The 21,958-nt window shown below is 29.5% G+C and overlaps 1 protein-coding gene across 3 annotated transcripts in view; it reads right to left on the bottom strand.

Moving 5' to 3' along the window:
• The window catches only part of LOC114944082 (uncharacterized), a 118,620-nt gene that overhangs the window by 92,723 nt on the left and 3,939 nt on the right, over positions 1 to 21,958 (bottom strand). The window contains exons 1-3 of one of the 3 annotated variants that reach the window (XM_085482280.1): positions 7,863 to 8,153; positions 6,699 to 7,078; positions 3,268 to 3,323 (exon numbers count right to left, since the gene is read on the bottom strand). In XM_085482280.1, the coding sequence (XP_085338406.1) occupies positions 3,268 to 3,300 (33 nt within the window). In that variant the 5' untranslated portion in view covers positions 3,301 to 3,323; positions 6,699 to 7,078; positions 7,863 to 8,153. Of the gene's footprint in view, positions 1 to 3,267; positions 3,324 to 6,698; positions 7,079 to 7,803; positions 7,822 to 7,862; positions 8,154 to 21,958 lie in introns of those variants that run through there. The other 2 variants (XM_085482282.1, XM_085482281.1) reach the window with 2 other exon arrangements.

Raw genomic sequence — 21,958 nt, 5'->3', positions numbered from 1 at the left:
CTCGTTAACTTTTAACGAAGGAGAACCACTGCGGAATTTTAATGTACAAGCTTGAGGAATTAATAGATTGGCGAGTATATTATATACTCCTCGAATTATCTGGTACCCCTACTATTCTTGTCATATGTTCATTGATCCCTCAATTGACTGCAAATTCAGTCTAATCTAAAAGTTCCTCGATTAAAAAAAATATTAGGAAAGTCACTCATTGGATTAATATAAAATGAAAATTGTCTAAAATCATTATCGTTTGCAATTTTTAGTAGAAAGTTTACGTGTAAATTTCGTAATATGTTTAATTGATCGAAAACTTAAATTGTTTGAAGTTTCTCAATTTGAAAAAATATTAGAAAAATCACTATTTACATAAATATAAGATGAAAATCACCTAAAATTATTATTTGCAATTTTTAGAAAAAAGTTGTTTAAATTATTTCAAGTAAAATTATGATGAAGTATTTTTCGTTTGTAATATGTTGAATTTTTAATTGACTGCAATCTATTTTAATTCCTCAATTTAAACAAAAAATAAGAAAGCTCTTAAATAGGAAAACTTTTTGTGGTAAGATAAAAATCGCATAAAATTTTTATCGTTTGCTATTTTTAGTAGAAAGTTTGTGTTTAAATTATTTCAAGTTAAAAAATGATAAAATATTTTCTATTTCTAGATTCATTGATCTTTTAATTAACTGCAATCTATTTTAATTCCTCGATTTGAACAAAAAAATGGAAAACTCTTAGAGAAAGAAAATAGGATCTTGGATAAATATAAGATGAAAATCGCGTAAAATTATTATCGTTCACAATTTTTAGTAAGAAGTTTGCTTTTAAATTATTTCAAGTAAAAAGATGATAAAATATTTTCGATATGTAATATGTTAATTAATCTTTTATATAATTAAATGTAATCTATTAATTCCTCGATTTAAATTGGGAAAACTCTTGGATAGGGAAAATAGGAAAACTTTTTGAATAAATATAAGATTAAAATCGAGTGAAATTATTATCGTTCATAATTTTTGGTAAAAGGTTTGCGTTTAAATTATTTCAAGTGAAAAGATGATGAAATATTTTCGATTTATGATATGTTTATTGACTGCAATCTATTAATTCCTCGATTTCAATTGGAAAAACTCTTAGATAGGGAAAATAGGAAAACTTTTTCAATAAATAAGATTAAAATCGCGTAAAAAATTATTATCGTTCACAAAATTGTTGGCAAGAAGCTTGCGTTAAAATTATTTCGAGTGAAAAGATGATAAAATATTTTCGATATATAATATGTTAATTAATCTTTTATATAATTGAATGCAATCTATTAATTCCTCGATTTAAATTGGGAAAACTATTAGATAGGGAAAATGGGAAAACTTTTCGGATAGAAATAAGATAAAAATCGCGCGAAATTTTTATCACTCGCAATTTCGGGTAGAAAGTTTGCGTTGAAACAATTTCAAGTGGTAGGCTGATGAAATATTTCCGGTTTCGCGAAGTTGCGCGATGAGAGCAGACATGCAGTCGCATTTCACCGGACGTACGGCACTACTATGTCTCTCTAAACGCGCGCATAGTATATTTATATCCGCGCTTCCGTCCGCGAGTTTAGCGAGTCGCAGAATTTATACGTATGCCGTGTATGTTCTACGTCCCGAATGTCGTCTCTCTCGCGGCGAGAATTACCGAGTTAAACGTGCATATACGTACGTAATAGACGCGCGAAATCGCAGATATGTCTAATTGACTGTGAGACATTCCTAGCGATATCTCGTTACGAGTCAATTGCCGCGAAATGTCAAATTTCCCCGTTCGCGCTTTTCCTCGTTTTTCCTCTCCCGAACTGTCATCCCTCCCTTTCTGTCTCTATCTCGCTCTCTCTGCTGGATATTAACCCGGTAGCCTACTTCTCTCGACGCCGACAGCCCGAAGGCTTTCGAAAATACTTGGCGCGGCTGCTCTCGACGCGGCTTTGACGTGCAGGCGCCAAAAGATAGCCAAGATAACCGTCTTAAAGGAATATTGTCTCCTATTATCAGATATTGTGGTGAGGAATATTGTATATAGAAAGGCAAAAGTATGCGCGGATTGATTATATTTTATCGATCGAAAAGTGAAATTAGGTTCGATTATAAATCTATTTATTGGCTATACGGATCGTTTATTATCTGAAATTATAAGCTTACGCGGTTTGTTAATATTAATACTTTGATTGTGGAAGAGAATTTATCAATCTGTATAGCCAATCGAAATATAAATTTGAAAAATCAAAATATTTTAGTTAGTTCTGTTTTATCGATCGAAAAGTAAGGTTAGATTCGACTATAAATCTATTTATTGGTTATATAGATTATTTATTACTCGAAATTATAAGCTTACCCGGCTTGTCAATATTAATACTTTAATTGTGGAAAAGGATTTATCAGTCTGTATAGCCAATCGAAATATAAATTTGAAAAATCAAAATATTTTAGTTAGTTCTGTGTTATCGATCGAAAAGTGAGATTATAAATATATTTATTATCTGAAATTATAAGCTTACGCGGTTTGTTAATATTAATACTTTGATTGTGGAAGAGGATTTATCAATCTGTATAGCCAATCGAAATATAAATTTGAAAAATCAAAATATTTTAGTTAGTTCTGTTTTATCGATCGAAAAGTAAGGTTAGATTTGACTATAAATCTATTTATTGGTTATACAGATTGTTTATTACCCGAAATTATAAGCTTACGCGGCTTGTCAATATTAATACTTTAATTGTGGAAAAGAATTTATCAGTCTGTATAGCCAATCAAAATATAAACAAGAAAAAATCAAAATATTTTATATTTTCTTGTTTATATTTTAATTGGCTATACAGATTGATAAATCCTTTTGTACAATTAAAGTATTAGTATTAACAAACCGCGCAAACTTATAATTTCAAATAATAAACAATCCGTATAACCAATAAATAGATTTATAGTCGAATCTAACCGTACTTTTCGATCGATAAAAAATAAAAATATTTTGTTTCTTTTCTTGTTTATATTTTGATTGGCTATACAGATTGATAAATCCTTTTGCACAATTAAAGTGTTAATATTAACAAACCGCGCAAGCTTATAATTTCAGATAATAAATATATTTATAATCTCACTTTTCGATCGATAACACAAAACTATTCCTCTCAAAGCGCGTATAAGTAAAAATATAAGAAGTGTATCTCTATGTTTATTTATCTCTATCTCTCGTCTACAAAGGAAAAAGTGTATTTTTCATTTACTCACCACGTCGGCAACGTTGCCGGAGCCCTCCCTCATGCCATCCCTGTCCGTGTGTCCTCCTGAAAGATGGAACATTTTTTTTATCTATAAAGTTACTTCGTACTGGACAAAATTAAATATTCATTTTCACGGAAATGCAGTCCTTTTTTAATTAGTTGAGATTTATATCTTATTTTAAAAGCATACTTGACAGCTATACACGCTTTGCAAAATAACTTAATTTTTTTTCCACTTTCAGAACCGACTTTGATGTAGGAAATGCGAACTGATAAGGCGGAGAGATCGCTCTGAATTCCGGGGAAAAAAATAGAGACAAAAGAAATTTGTGCAGAGAAAAGATTTGTCACTCAGTTCATGTGCGGCACAAATCGTCTGCGTTTTGTCAAATCGTCGGGACAGACAATGAGCGACAATTGCGAGGGATGCCGATTGGAATTGCGAAACAATCGTCGAAACTTTTCCATCAGATTTCTCGCTGTAAATCATCTTTCGGCGATCGTCGAGACGGAAAATTCCGCTCGTGCGTTTCTTTCGTACATCTTTCGAATGTAAATACAGCTAAGAGACAAATAAAATTCAGCAGACGGAGCACCGTCGAACAGGGAATAGTAAGTCTTGGTGGGCTCCTTAAGCTGCATGCTCTTATACTTTTTTGCATTTAAAATGAGGGGCAAAACTTGGATGGAGAAAGAGAAAAGAGAGAGAAATTAGATAAAATAAACAGAAAAATCAATAGCAAGAAAATATCGAGCGAAAAGGGCAAATAGTATATCTCACTATAAAAATTAATGTGTGCGTATTCGATATTATTAGCTTTATTTTATAAACGAAGACAATTTTAATTAATTGCCAAATTAACGTCAAATAAATAATCCGGAGACTCTTCATTTCGCGGATAATCTTTATTACCTATTATTCCATATCTCTTGCAATGTATATAATAATAAATTTAATTTATTCATATGTATATATATATATATAAATTTCATATCGATATGTCCTTCCACCAGTGATAATTTTTTTACTAACAGCAAACTGGATCTTTTTCGTTCACTCTATATTTTTATTACTTTTATGTTGTACAATTTCAAAAAATCCAGAAAAATTCTGGATTATTTCTTAAGATTTCTATTACAATAAGTATCCAATAGATTTTAAAGTCAAATAATTCAATTGTTAATACAAAAAAAAATTTGGATTGTAATTTTTAAAAAAATCAAAATTTACTTGTTTTAAAAAATTCAAACTGACAGAAATATATATATGTATATATGTATATTAATAAAAATATTATTATAAGTTTGCACAGAAAAATAAATCTTATAAATATATCTTGCAATGTATACACTGAAAAAAAATTTGTTGACTTCATTAAAGCGTTCAATTAAATATTATTTTGTTAATTGAAACATATAGAAATATTTAAATTAAATATAACATATTAAATCTAACAAACTGTGTATTTGAAAATATTAATATATGTTCAATTAATAAAATAATAATTTAGTTGAACGATTTAGTCAAGTTAACAATTTTTTAGTGTATAAAAAATATATTAAAATAATAATTATAATAAAATATACAAAATATGCACGGAAAGAATTTTCCCTTAGAATTTACCCTGAAGAAAATCATGGTAATCGTGGAATTTTATAAGAATTTCTCTGATTAATATTTACCACAATAAAAAAATATTAATATGTACAGAGTAAAATAATCGAACACATATTTATCTTGTTATAGAAGATATTAATATTTTTATTGTGGTAAATATTCATGAGAGAAACTTTTATAAAATTCTTCCAACACCATATATATTGTCCAACGATTACCATGATTTTCAGGCTAAATTCTGCCAAAGTTCTGTGTATAAAAATAAATAAAAAATAATTAGCTAATTTATAGTCCGCGCGAAGACAAATGCATTTCGTACAGTGTATCGCAGGAAGAGCATGAGATTGCAAATGCGATTATCGATCCACGTCCTGGAATCGAATAACTATATCCGTGCAAAAGAGGATGGCCTACGAGCACGCGATGACTTTTCCTCGATTTATTCGCGAAACGGGGACTCTCCGGGATCTCGCGTGCGTTCCCTTCCATACCACGTCGAGACTTTCTCGGGAAAGTACCGAGAGCTCTGGAGAGCGGGTACGCGATGGTGGTGCGGCCAAATCGTCCGACTCCTGCGATGCTTTTAAACTAGCTGGCAGCCGGCGAGCGCGAGCGTTTAATAGGATCAACATCTCCCCTGCTAACGATCGGTTAGAACTAAGTTCGTGACGAGTTACTTCTACGGACTTGGTTCGTTATCGAACGCGCCCCTCTTATCACGAACATTGACAAGACGTGAAATTCGCGCGCGTTCGATAAGGCCGGCGGTTCTACAATACGTCGCAGTCGGATGTCGGAAGCGATTGTCCAATGAGAACCTTTTTTTTCGAAAACAAAATTTATTGTAGAACGGGCCTAACACACTAAAAAAATTATTAACTTGACTAAACCTTTCAACTAAATATTATTTGGTTAACTAAACCTATATAAAAATATTTTAATTAAATTCAACAAAACATATATTTGACTTAATAATTTTTTTAATAGTGCACATTGATAACAAATGAATAATGTACATATACATTTTTTATATATAATTTTATATACAATTTTTTATATAAATATTTTATATGTACTGAAAAAACTTGTCAACTTGACTAAATTATTCAACTAAAAATATTATTTTGTTAAAATTGAACCTATAAAAATATTTAAATTAAATATAACAGTAAATTTAACAAAACGTATATTTGACTTAAATACTAATATATGTTGATTTAACAAAATAGTAATTTAGTCGAAAGTTTAATCAAGTTAACAAATTTTTTTCACTGCAGAGAAGAGAAAACTCGTGTAAATTCGTTAAAATTTTTTGAAATCTAGAGGTCGTATATGTTGTTTATTTGTCTCATTTATTTTTTACATTTCTTTTAAACGACGTGCACATTTAAAACATACCAGCGGAATTACAATCAATTTTAATCGTCGTTCAAAAATTCATGAAATTTATTCGAAACTAACGGTGCGATCTCGATTTTTACACGAGAGTATAATAAAAGATCACGGATTCCCCAAAGAAACGCGCTATCGAATTATTCGAACGGAACCGTTTGATCGATTAGCGTTGCTCGAATGTCAGAAATGAAAACAATTCGACCGTAAAATAAATCGTCCGGATATAAGAGTAACTTGAGAGAGTTTTTGTTTGTTTTCTTCTCTCACGTAACATTGTTTGCAACACGCGTTACTTTGTCACTTTAGCTACGGTTTGATTTCAGGTACGCGTATCTTCTTCCATAAAGGAGAGCGAGACGCGAGGAATTTTTTATCGGCGAGAGAATAATATCCTCTGTGTTTGCGCAGAGAAATGTGTCACTCACCTTTTTTACGAATTGGCAAAATCTTGGCGATCCTCGACACGCCCGCGTAATCCAGATCTCGATCGAGGACTGCCTCTCTTACCGTCGTTTCAATATTCCGTTTTCCGCGCTCTCCTTTTTCTCGCGACAGAGAGAGAGACGGAGAGAAATCGTCTTTTCTCTCCCACCTCGACACGAGATTCTAACCTCTATGCAGCAACTGCTAGAGCACAAACACAGGTGTGCACGCGCGACGCGAACGGAAATTCCGCTCGGTTTGCCCGAGTTCGCGACGTGGAGCTGTCAAAATCCCGAATGACGTTTCGGATCTGTCAAACTTCGCCGCGCGATCTTCGGCATTATTAATCCCGCGCTTACTTCTGCGCGCTTTTGTCACGCCACTGAAATAACAAACTCGATGAAGAAACACTGACTAAAGGACACTTCACTCGTGCTATTTTTTTTCCTCGCACGGGAAAAAGTATCACTTTCGGCGGGATCGAGAGGAAGAAAGAGAAGGGGAATAAATTTTGTCCCTCTCCCGTTTTACCTGTCACTCGAAATTCGAACTTTCGCGCATGAGCTCGCGCGAGAGAAACGAGATAGAGAGAGAGAGAGATGGAGAGACGCGCCCTCAGAAGTACGCGTATGTGGACGATCTCTCTCTCTCTTCATCCGATTGACGCGACCATGGGCGTCTGCAGGATTTTTTTCCAGAATGGGGCTCGATTAATTTCTTTTTCATTTTTCTTTCCCAATTTTTTCATTTTTTTTCTCTAAATATTAAATCCGTAAATAAAAACACAAGTGTTTAAATATAAAATTTTTTGACAGATTCCACGGGAGGACGCCCATGGAAGCGACTCCTCGGCCGGACGGCTTTCTCAAAATCGTCCATACGGCGGTCTCGCGAACGCGATTCTCTTGCGGTTATAACGGGAGAAAGAAGGAAGGACGGCGGCGAGAGAAAGACAGCGCACACATATACATAAATACACGACTTTTCAAAAATACTACGCCCGACCAATCGCGGTGGGATCCCAAAGAGAGAAGAGGAAGAAGAAGACGAGAGAAAAAGAGCGAGAGAGAGAGGAGGAGAACCGAGCCGTTAAGCGCGCACACGTACACACACACATATATACACGTATCCCACACTCGGGCACTACTCGTGCACTACACACTCACTCGTAATTACGAACGTATATATATGCGGGGCCAGGCGCCTGCGCGCGAGCGCGCAGGCGAGAGAGATCGTGTCACCGCGTCCTCGCGTACGCGCAGAGACGGTCCTCTTCAGGGAACCGGCGTTGTCCGAAAAATTCGCCAATTTTTCCCGCTAGACGACACCTCGATCCCGAGCGAATATGTATTTCGGAGCAAGTTTCCCGAGCGGCTTCGCGCAACGTTTTCACTTCACTTGACTTGAGACTTGCGAGCGAGCGAGCGGTCGACCGTCCGACCGGCCGAGGTGACTTAAACTGAACGCCAGCGCGCCTACGGTAAACGAGATTAAAGCCTGCGTGCCGGCGGAGCCGCGACGCCGGCCAATCAGCGCGCGGCTTTGAGCCGGCCGGCCAATCGGCGCGCGGCCTAACCTGGCGAACGCTTGTCCCAGGTGCAGTCAGTGAGGCGCCATTGCGCTGCGGCACGTTACCTGCTCTCGGTAGGGGAGTGAGGGAGAGAGAGACAAAGAATGTTTGGAGAAACGGCCGAATTACGCCGCCGAACTCTCGAGACCGAGTATCGCGCTCTCTTTCGCTCTCCATCTGTCTTGCTGGCCGATTTCGCGATGATGGAGAGCCTGAAAAATATATATGCGGCGCGGAAAAAATGCGGGACATTTTTTACGATCGTCCTAGACGTCGATATCCGATTGACGTGGGTGTTCCGCTTCCTTCGCGGACGTTTATATATATATATATATATATATATGTATGTATACACACGTGTGCAGGATATTGTATACATGGATCTGGTCTCTCTCGCTCTCTGTTAAACGTGCTCGGTATTTAATCTGACAATACGTCGGGGAAAATAGGGGATGAATGAGAGTAGATTGCGCAAAAGTAAATGTAACGATAAAATAAAAGGAAAAGAGGAAATCGAATATATATATCTTTTATATGTATGTGTACGTGAAATCAGGTCACCAACAATGCTAACGATAATCATACAATATATTTAATACATGTATGATTTATAATAATTTTGAAAAATATATATAATATATAAAATATATATAATATATAATATATATTATATACATATAATATATAATAATGTATAATATATAATATAAAAATATATAATAAATATATTAATTATTAAAAAAATATATAAGGCATGTATCACATGTTCAATACTAATATTTCTTTGAAATGTAAAAGTGTTTTGTTAACGTACGAATAGTATTTCCAAATGACGCGTAATACAAACGGTAAAATAATTGGAAATAGATATGCAAAGTAGGTCGAAAGTCTGGTCATTCGATATCTGAATATGTAATCGTTAGTAATTGAAAATGTACTGTTAATTATTAATTAAATTTGTGAACTGAAAGACTACTGTACGACGAAACGCGACGAATAAATATTACTTACTAAGTAAATATTAATTCGCCGGTATATATTGGTCGTTTGCCAATTATTCTGTCCACGCCATACTCACTCACCGCAATCATATTAATTTCACAAGCTTGATAGAAAGAAATAGAGTGAAAGAGAGAGAGAAAAGAAAGTGATAAAACTTACATTTATTATTTTGCAAATGATGAAAATTCATGGCGCGCGGAACAAGAGAAATACCGCAATCGATATATTTAAATCGATGAACGGAAACAAAGAAGAGTACAATTGTAACGAAGATCCCGCATAATAAAAGCGACATGAAAGAGGGAAAAAAGGCGAAAGGGAGATAGATTAAAAAATTACGGATATAATAAATCCTATACCGTCTACCGTTAGTGAATTACTCGCGAGAAAGGAAGTCGGGATGAAAAGCCTTCATTTGCATCCCCTCGCCATCTTGATATCCATTAAAGAGATAAGATTGAAACGATTTAGCGCCCGGTAGCAGGAAATTTATATTTGAGACAAGACACTCGCGCGCGCGTGAAATGTAAAATACAGACTGAAAGATACGCCGGGAGAAGCTCGTCTCGATTAATCGCCGGCTAAGAAACCGCTCTGTGTTGTACAAGATTGCGCGTGCGTTTCTTGCATTGCCATAGTGACCGAAAAATATTATTTTTAAATAAAAGAATTTCCGTGTACACAGTAAAAAAAAAAAATTGCAAGGTTTATAATGAACACGACCCACCCGCAACTGTCAAAAACTTTTGACAGTTGGGTCGTTCATTTTTTTTTATGAACCTTGCAATTATTATTTTTATTCGAATAATAAAAATCTTCAAAATATTATTTATGTTAAATTAGAATTTCGGTTGTTAATTCTTTTAAAATTTATAATAACAAATAACAAAGAAATTTTTATTATTCAAATATAAATAATAATTGCAAGGTTTATAATGAACGACACATCTGTCAAAAACTTTTGACAGTTGGGTCGTTCATTTTATGAACCTTGCAATTATTATTTTTATTCGAATAATAAAAATCTTCAAAATATTATTTATGTTAAATTAGAATTTCGGTTGTTAATTCTTTTAAAATTTATAATAATAAATAACAAAGAAATTTTTATTATTCAAATATAAATAATAATTGCAAGGTTTATAATGAACGACCCATCTGTAAAAAACTTTTGACAGTTGGGTCGTTCATTTTATGAACCTTGCAATTATTATTTTTATTCGAATAATAAAAATCTTCAAAATATTATTTATGTTAAATTAGAATTTCGGTTGTTACTTCTTTTAAAATTTATAATAACAAATAACAAAGAAATTTTTATTATTCGAATAAAAATAATAATTGCAAGGTTTATAATGAACGAATCAACTGTCAAAAACTTTTGACAGTTAAGTCGTTCATCATAAACGTTACAAATTTTACAAAATAAAATATAAATTATTTATTAAAACATATTAATTAATAAACTTGTTAAAAAATACACCGAGAAAATTTTATAAGAATTTTATAAGATTTCTCTGAATTATATTTGCCGTAATAAAAAATATTAATATGAACATATTTTTTTATATCTTATTGTAGTAAATATTAATATTTTTTATTGTGACAAATATTAATCAGAGAAACTTTTATGGAATGTTTCCAATATCATATTATTCCAATTACCATGATTTTCAGAGTAAATTCTAAGAGAAAATTATCTGTGCACTTAAAAAAAATACTTGTATTTATTTTCCAAAATTTTTAAGTATCTTACATATTAAAAAGTATTAATCATTCTTATACTTTTATATATATTTTCAAAAATAAGATATACTGTTTATTAAAAAATATTAAAACAAATATATAAAATAAAAACATATAAAATATAAATAATAAAATACTACTCTTATTACAAAAAATATTTATTATTCGAAAACTATTTATTAAAAATACTTATTATACTTATTATATAAAATAAGTACCTATAGAGAGAGGGATTTCAAAATAGTTTCATTGTCTAATCTGGAGCCATGCGCTTCCTAGCCAATGTTTTGTAAGTATATCTAAATTTGTATTATCTTTTACATACAAGCGACTTGGTGGCGTCAGAAGGAAACAGGGATTACTCATCGTTTAAGAAGTTGCGAGGTATATAATATACGCCGTTAGACGTTACGTATTTCCCGTAACACGATCGATCTTAAGTTTTATGGTTCGACGCGCCGTAATTCGTTTCTTCGTGGTGGTACTTTCGTAAATTCGATTCTGAAATCTGCTTTCCACGCTCTCGTCGCGATATATACAGATGAAAAATTTTTGTTAAATTTCACAGATATCACATGTTCCAAACGATCCACAGAAATTTTTGTGTTAATTTAACATAATACGGATATGTTAAATAGAGACACAAATATTGTGTTAATATTTTGACACAAAATAAATGCAAAATTTCAAATAATTTGAAATAAATTTTGTGTAAAATTAACATACTGTTAATATAAAAATTAACAAAAACATATGTTAAATTTTAGATTTTATCATCCCCACTTATATTATAAAATCAATACAAAAAATCAATATTTTTTTCTGTAAATTTTAACCGATAAATCCTGTCACTATTAAAAAGCAAAACATATTCATTGTGTAAAATTAAAAACAGATGCACATTGTGTTATTTTTACATTTTTTGTCAATTGTTTTAATAATTTAATATTTAAGTTTAATTATAACAGAACAGTAATATGTTAAATTAACACATGAATGTGTTAAATATTTAACACAAAAATTTTAGCGGGTTTTTAACAAGAAAAGCTAAAAAACAAGTTTGGATTTTTTTAAATAAAAAGATATTAAGTTATAGAGTTAAAATAAATTCGAAAATGAAGCTTAGATTTTTTCACAAATGACTTATACAAATATTTAAATTAAATAGAATGTATTAAATCTAACAAAACGTGCATTTGACTTAAATACTAATATATGTTTAATTAACAAAATGGTAATTTAGTTGAACGGTTTAGTCAAGTTACCACATTTTTTTCAGTTTAATCTTCTACATATATTACGAATTTTTAGGATTATATTAATCTTTCTAAATTGAAAAATTTTATTTGACAAGTCTTTATTTTAAATTAAATTTCGAACAAAGTTTTATTTCCTCACCTTATAATTAGTTTGCAATTTTTTTATTTTTTATTTTTAACACAACATTTTCACGGGGACCGTTTTTAACAAGAAAACACAAACTTTTCTACTGTAAATATATATTCTTTCGCAACCGTTCGATCAATTCTCTTTATCCGAGAGTGAATTCATTGAACTCCGGAAGCCGTTACTCATTCGAGATTGTGTAAAATTAACATACTGTTAATGTAAAAATTAACCAAAAAAAATATGTTAATTTTAGATTTTATCATCCCCATTTATATTATAAAATCAATACAGAAAATCACGACTTTTTCTGCAAATTTTAACCGATAAATCCTGTCACAAAACATATTTAGTGTAACATTAAAAATAGATGCACATTGTGTTAGAATCTAACATTAGAATCTAACAGGAGGAAAAGTGTGACATATAAAAAGTGTCAAGCTCTCTCGGACATTCAGAGACCTGTCGAATATTTGTACGTGCTATATATATTTAGTGAATGTGACAATTGAAACGCGTAACAAATATAATTAAAGATCCGTTCCATGATATCCGTATTTATAACGAGCCTGACAATTACTGTCATCCACGAATGTTCGCTCGCGAACGAACCGGGTGAGGATTTTGCGGCGCAACTCTGTTTTAAACCTATTGTAATCTCCCAACAATTGTCCGGGAATACGATGTGATATGCAAACTGCAGCGGAAGTGATCTCTCTCGGCGTTATTTCGAGGAGAAAACTCGAAACACAACGAAGTACAAGTAAATTTCAAGTTTCGGCGTCGCGCGAATTTAAGTATCGGACTGGCATAAATTAGGAGAACGGCTGCGGAGAGAAACTTTCTCAATTCCGAAATGAAAAGTCTACTCGAATTACTTCATTTAAAATATTTTCCTTCGCACGCACTGAAAAAAAAATTAGTTCATTCTTATATAAGTATATTTATTTCGATACTGCTAATAAATAAATCATTTATTTGACACTAATCATATTTATTTGATATAAGAAAATCCTTTCCCACGAAACGAATAAATATTTATTTGTTTCAAATAAATGATTCATTTATGGCAATATTGAACTAAATATGTATTAATTTAGTCATTTTTTTTCTTTTTTTTAACTTGACAATTTATTTGCTGTTATATATCCTTGTCATGTGTAAAAATGGCTTGTTTTCGAGATTTTTCTTATTATTAATAAATAACATAGTAAATGTGAGATTTTTTATGTTGTTTCTTACATATTTGAGTGTATAAAAAATTATTAAATTTTTTAAAAAAGTTATGACAAGTTACTTGATATGAAAAATGAAAAGCTTTTCTTGAGAAATGTTATAGTTACAAATTGTCGAATCTTTATTTATTTATTTTTTAACAAAACAAGTAGAAAAAGTTTTGAAGCAAAATTGTAACTTTTTTTCAATTATCTAATTTCGTGATTTTTTATAAATTAGAAAATCACCCTCGATACAGTTCGTGTCAATTAAACATATATTAATATTTAATATTTTTCCACTAATTACTATTTTGTTATATTAATATTATCGTCTTATATTAATATTTAAGTCAAATATGTGTTTTGTTAGATTTAATATATTATTTATAACTTACAATATTTTTATATGATCGATTAACAAAATAATATTTGGTTGAAAGGTTTAATCAAGTTGACTAATTTCTTTTCAGTGTACATAATTTCGTAATTTTTTATAAATTAGAAAATCACCCTCACAGTTCGTGTTAATTATACATATATTAATATTTAATATTTTTCAACTAAATTACTATTTTTTAAATCTTATATATTAATATTTAAGTCAAATATGTGTTTTGTTAGATTTAATATATTATTTATAATTTAAATATTTTTATATGATCGAAAATAATATTTGGTTGAAAGATTTAATCGAGTTAACAATTTTTTTTAGTGTACATAAGAATTTTTCCAAAATTCTCTGATTTATATTTACCGCAATAAAAGCTATGAATATGTACATAATAAAATTAATCGAACGTATTTTTGTAATATGTTAATTCGCGCTCTCGCATGGATTAAAAACTTTCTTGCGATTCTAAATGTATTTTAATAATGCATGAAAATCAAGCCGAACAATCGACCGGAAAAAAAAGAGGGGAATTTCTTGGTGTATATTCGGCATAGCTTAGCATAACTTGGCATCGCATATGGTATATAGTATTGCTATAAAAGGGAAAGTACCGCTCTCTTAATGAGACGCCCGTTATACATATGTCTGTGCCCTATTGCGGGAACTTCCTCGTTTCTGTGCGAAAATTTTAACGCTCGGCGAACACTGAAGACGACACGCGGCAATAGATCCTCGTGTCTCGTTATTTTAAATTAGAGAGCCCGGAATTCCGGAGAACAAGTGCATCAACGATACGTAGAGCGCGATATAGCTGTGTTATTCCTATCGATCTTTATCTCGACCTACGGTTTCTACCTATGCGCAGCTCACTCAGGAGAGCTCAAGGATTTACCATATATGCACTGAACCAAATTTTAATCTTTTCACTGAATATTACTTTGTTAGCTGAACATATTTAAGATATTTAAATATAATTAAAAATATTTGAATTAAATATAACATTAAATTTAATAAGCTGTATATATTTTGGTTTAAATATTAATATATGTTCAATTAACAAAGTAGTAATTATTTAAAAGATTTAGTCAAGTTTACCAATTTTTTTTCAGTGTAGAAAATATATTATGTACACTGGAAAAAAAATTTGTTAACTTGACTAAACCTTTTAACTGAATATTATTTTGTTAACTGAACATATTTAAGATATTTAAATATAATTAAAAATATTTGAATTAAATATAACATTAAATTTAACAAGCTGTATATATTTTGGTTTAAATATTAATATATGTTCAATTAACAAAGTAGTAATTATTTAAAAGATTTAGTCAAGTTTACCAATTTTTTTTCAGTGTAGAAAATATATTATGTACACTGGAAAAAAATTTGTTAACTTGACTAAACCTTTTAACTAAATATTATTTTGTTAACTGAACATATTTAAGATAATTAAATATAATCAAAAATATTTTAATTAAATATATACATAACATTAAATCTAACAATATATATATTTTGATTTAAATATTAATATATGTTCAATTAACAAAGTAGTAATTATTTAAAAGATTTAGTCAAGTTTACCAATTTTTTTTCAGTATAGAAAATATATTATGTACACTGGAAAAAAAAATTTGTTAACTTGACTAAACCTTTTAACTGACAAATATTGTGAATATTATTTTGTTAACTAAACATATTTAACATGTATATTTAAATATAACTAAAAATATTTAAATTAAATATAACTATAAATTAAATATATTCTCTAGTCTAGTATAATTTAGTCAAGTATACAAATTTTTTTTCAACGTAGAGAATATATTATGTACACTAGAAAAAAAATGTGTTAATTGATCATATTTTTTATATCTTATTGTGGTAGATATTAAAATTTGGTAGTCCATTATTACCCCTTAATTACATGATTTTCAAGGTAAATTCTAAGTGAAAATTCCGCATATCAATTTTATATTTTACTTGTGTTAATTTATTATTTTCATTTTGTGCGCATAAATATTATCCAGCGACATTTGAGTGAAACACGTCAAAGTGGGTCAGAAAAATGACAAATGATACTAAAGTTTGCTCAACACGATTGTAACAATGCGATACGCTTATCACCATAAAACATGTCATAAAAGAGAGGCTCTTTGTCGCTTATTTATTGCTCGACGACTCGCTAGCTGAAATATTCTATCGATATTATAAATTAATCATATAGTAACGCAGTTAGAAAACTAGTTGACTTTTTTGTATCATAATGAATAAATAAACCGAGAGAAAATAATTAATTGGTCATAAATTCGAGAGCAACGAAATACGTGTGGTTGCATAATTGATTAATTAATTAATTCGTAAATTTTGCGTGCAATTCCAATGAAATTTTTAATATTTTTGAATCGGAAAGAAGCAATTTCTGATTAATCAGTCCCTACACTGAAAAGAAAATGACTAAATTAATATATTTAATTCAATACTGCCAAATAAACAAATAAATATTTATTTTATTTATTTATTTATTTTTATTTATTTATTTTATTTATTTTATTTATTTATTTATTATATATTTATTTTTTAAAAAACCTTTTTTTAAATATTTATCTGTTTTGAAAAGGATTTTTTTATATCAAATAAATATTATTAGGCTTAAATAAATAATTTATTTGACAGTATCGAAATAAATACTTATAAGAACTAACTAAATTTTCTTTCAGTGTAGATAAATCGATTCTTAACAACACAGAAAATTAGCATACTGAGAGTGAAGGAAAAGTTATATTTATTTAATAAAAAATTTTAAATTATTAAAAACAGATGTAGAGTAATTTGAAAAAATCCAGATAAATAGTAAAATTTCCTGGCAATAAATTCCAGATTTCTAAAATTCCCTGACAATACCCGGTTTTCCAGATTTCCCTGACCGCTATAGACACCCTAAATAAAAAAGGACTCGGATCGTAAGTTTCCACTAAAAAGGATCTAAAAAATTTTTTTACTAAAATTTTACTACAAATTTTTTTCCACTAAAATAAATCCAAAAAATTTTTTTTTGCACATATACTTGCGAATAGGATTAAGACGTTCATTGATGCTTCTGGACGTGTTTTGCCGAGGATTAATCCCGCGCGCGGGAATTCGAATATTGTTTATTCGGCGGGTCGGAAGAAGCATCTTCCTGCTTCCGAATTCGAAACGATAATTGACATAGTGGCGTGTGGAATTTAATTGTAGAGACTAGTCGATTGCCCCTGCGAAGCCCCGTAACTCCTTGCTAATTGAATCTGACAGGGAGGGATAGACGCAAAGGAGGTTGGCCAGTAAATCGAATTAGCAGTTACCTCGGTTATTTACCAGCATCAGACGATTCTCCGCGCGAGACATCATGTTCCGCTCAAGTGATTTGAGGGAAAGAGAGAGAGAGAATTCTCCTGGTACAGTACAAACGTCCTACGGTGAAATGAGAAACGAAGCATGGAATTGAAGACATTGTGCATGTGACGGGACACACATTGTCTCTTACTCATACACGATAAATACATCCCTCGAGAATTCACGCGACTGAAAAAACAATGGGGAAGTATAAGAAAGGAAGAAAATCACATTGAAGAGAACAAAATTGCGACTCATTTCTTGTATGTATCTCAAAGCAAAAATAAAATTATTGTGTGGAATCAGGGTTGGGTAAGTTAATGATTCTTTTTATCTAAATTGAGTTAGTAATTTCAACCAAATATTATTTTCGATCGTATATAAAAATATTTAAATTATAAATAATATATTAAATCTAACAAAACGCATATTTGACTTAAATATTAATATATAAGATTAACAAAATGGTAATTTAGTTGAAAAATATTAAATATTAATATATGTATAATTAACACGAACTGTGAGGATGATTTTCTAATTTATAAAAAATTACGAAATTATGTACACTAAAAAAAATTAGTCAACTTGATTAAACCTTTCAACCAAATATTATTTTGTTAATCAATCATATAAAAATATTTAAGTTATAAATAATATATTATGAAAAATCAAATTTGTTAACTTGACTAAACCTTTCAATTAACTAAATAATATTTTCTTAATTGAACATATAAAAATATTTATACAGAGTGTTAAAAAAAGGGTAAAATATTTTAAGGGGATTTAGTATGCCTAAAAACAAGTCGAAAAGTCTTAATAAACACGAGTCTACAAATAAACTGTTTTTGAGGGTGTCCCATAGAAAATTGTTGAAACTAATCAGCTGTCATTTTTTAATGTATGAAGTTATTGAAGGAACAAAAATTGTGTTGAAAGCGGAAAGTCTACAGTTTCTAATGAATATAAATAAAATGTTTATGGAAAAAAAATAATGAAAAAAGTGCTAATAATCGCATACTTATGTAAGCTAATAATAAATATTTTCAAAGTGCGCACCATTTAAATTTGCACAAAATTCTGTTCTTTTACGAAAACTCGTAAAAACTTTTTCTGACATGTCATTTTTAATGTTGACGATCCTTTTAATAGCTGCTATTAAATCTGGCACTGTTGAAAATATTTATCATTAGTTTATGTGATTATTAACACTTTTCTCATTATTTTTTATTAATAAATTAAACTGGTATACAAACATTTTATTTATATCCATTAAAAATTTTTGTTTTCTCAATAACTGCATGCATTAAAAATGACAGCAATTTTCTATGGGACACGCTGTATATCTGTATCTATAACAAGATATACAAATAAAAGGTAAAGATACTCTTCGATGGTTTCTTTTGTTAAAAACGGTCCCAGTTATAATTTTTGTGTTGAATATTTAACACATTCATGCATTAATTTAACATATTGCTGTTGTGTTAATTGAACTGAAATATTAAATTGTTAAAACTGAAAAATAACACAACATGCATCTATTTTTAATTATACTCAATAAATGTTTTGTTTTACTACGTCAACAAGATTTATCTGTTAAAATTTACAGGAAAAAATGTTGACTTTTTAATTTTATAAGTAGGAATGATAAAATCTAAACTGACATACTTTCAGTTCATTTTTACACATTAAAACTCTGTTAATTTTACACAAAGTTTATTTTAAAATACTTGAAAGTTTGCATTTATTTTGTATTAAAATATTAACACAGTTCTCCATTTAACATATATCCATATTATATGTTAAATTGTTAAATTAACACAAAAATTCCTGTTTGGGACACGTGATATCTGTTTTTCCACAAATTTTTCAACTATGCTCGAAGGAAGATTTCCTAACAGAAGTCTCAATTTAAAATCTGTTTCCGAATTCAATTCTAGAGTTGTTTTGTATTCTGCAGTTACGAAAGTATTTCACTCGCGGTGCGAGCTTGTCGAATAGTTTCGCCGGAAATTGAGAGTCACAAAACGCGTTGCGTCGCTGAACTGACGTAAATGAGAAGAAAATTCCGCAAACTTGTTCGTCAGAAAGCCACCCTCGCGCGAAAGAGATTCGCGGTCGATCCAAGAATTCCGTATGCATATAGTTATATATATCCCCGGGCAAGTATAGGATTACTTATTATCAAGAATACTCGCGCAGTGCAAGCCATTTTTCAAAGAATTGTGCGCTATTTTATTAAAATCTTATTAATAAATTCTGAAAGCCAGAAGTAATCTCTCGCAAATTAAAGGTATATATTAAAGCGGATGGTTCAATGGATGGTTTTGTGCGCTCAATGTGACCATTCATTTGTATTATTTCGTTTCATTTTCTATTTTCCTGACGTAAATAAATATGAAATGCAAGTAATATTTTTATTTGGTTTTATGTACGTAATTTGCTTACGTAATTTTATGTATGTCATTTTTATAGATAAATGTATTTTATATATACATACACTGAAAAAAATTGTCAACTTGATACTAAATATTTTGTTAATTGAACATATTTCAAATATTTAATTATAATTAAAAATATTTAAATTAAATACAACATATTAAATCTAAAATGTATATTTTAACGTATAATTTTTATATTGTATATAGATGTATTTTATATACATACACTGAAAAAAAAAATTGTCGACTTGACTGAACTTTTTAACTAAATATATTATTTTGTTAATTGAACATATTTAAAATATTTAAATATTATTAAAAATATTTAAATTAAATACAACTTATTAAATCTATAAAACGTTATTTTGACTTATACTAATATATGTTCAATTAACAAAATAATAATTTAGTTGAAAGGTTTAGTCAAGTTAACAATTTCTTTTTCAGTGTAAATATAATAGAAGTAAGTATGTAATAATATTCTTTTCTTCGTTCTTTGTTCTTTTTCTTTACATCTTTATGTAAATCTTCTCGTGCTTTGTGCACTTAAAATGTGCACTTAATATGCTCACATTTTAAGAAACAAAAAAGAGATAACAGTACATAGAAAATGTAGCTAAAAAAAATAAAATTGTATTAAATGGTTATACAAAGCTTGAATTAAATCTTTACGTTTATAGACACAATCCATATAGTTTCTCAATTTTTTTAAGAAAATAAATATTCGATTATATATCTTTTCTTTAAATGTTATCCATAACTCAACTATATATCTTCATATCTGATTTGAAGAAACTTTCGATCTCGAGAAGCGAAATAAATTTGTAATTATATTTGAAAGTGAAACTTATATGTAAAATAAATTGTGGCTAATTTAAATGACAATTAATTACGCAATTTATGTGGCTCTCAGGTAACCGCGTGACCGCATTTTCGGTTAGATACTTAGAAGGAAGAAACTTTGGAGAATAGTCGGAAATGTTCTGGGATTCTTCCCAGGATGACGCGCAATTAAAATAACGAAACACAAACAGCTCTCACGTAATTTCCAAAGATCCATCTCTTCCCGCAGTTCGTACATTAACGAAGACATTATACCTGTGCTTGACCTCGTCTTTAAGAAGAAGGAAAAAATGAGACACTACCATGTAGTGTAATTACTTCAGAAAAATACACGAGACTTGTAAAATATTTTATACTTGAATTTTTCATGCGTTTTTAAGAAGTAAACTATCTGTCAAATAATCAAATCTAATTTTATAAAATGTATGATAAATTTTTTATAATCTTATACAGTTTTTATAAAATCTTGTACAGTTTTTATAAAAGTTAATTTTTTTCGCAATTTGATTTTTTTAAATCAAACATGAGATATGCGAAATATTTTATACTTAAATTTTTCATGCGCTTTTTAGAAGTAAACTATCTGTTAAAAAATCGAATCTAATTTTATAAGATGTATGATAATTTTTTTAATCTTACAGTTTTATAAAAATTAATTTTTTTCACAATTTGATTCTTTCAAATGAAACACGAGATGTGCGAAATATTTTATACTTGAATTTTTCATGCGTTTTTAAGAAGTAAACTATCTGTCAAATAATCAAATCTAATTTTATAAAATGTATGATAATTTTTTTATAATCTTATACAATTTTTATAAAATCTTGTACAGTTTTTATAAAAATTAATTTTTTTCGCAATTTGATTTTTTTAAATCAAACACGAGACTTGCAAAATATTTTATACTTGAATTTTTCATGCGCTTTTAAGAAATAAACTATCTATCAAATAATCGAATCTAATTTTATAAAATGTATATATATATGATAGATTTTTTATAATCTTAGTTTTTATAAAAATTAATATTTTTCGCAATTTGATTTTTTAAAATAATTATTTGACATAAATAATTTCAAGTAAAAACAGTCAAATATCTTGACAGATAGATCTCTTGGTATAATATATGTATATTTTACACAGATTGTATTATCCGTGCAAAACTATGAAAAGAACATCTAAATTATACAAAACGCGGCTGAAGCATTTATAAAGATATCTTAAAAAATAATCACAATGGGTTTACGGAATCTTAAATTAATCATGTTGTGTTTAAATAATACTCGTTTTCATTTTTATT

The sequence above is a fragment of the Nylanderia fulva genome, unplaced genomic scaffold (genome assembly GCF_048542155.1).
Source record: "Nylanderia fulva isolate GAGA-0341 unplaced genomic scaffold, ASM4854215v1 Scaffold20, whole genome shotgun sequence".
NCBI classification, from domain to species: Eukaryota; Metazoa; Arthropoda; class Insecta; order Hymenoptera; family Formicidae; genus Nylanderia; species Nylanderia fulva.
This window is presented reverse-complemented; position numbering and strand designations above follow the sequence as displayed.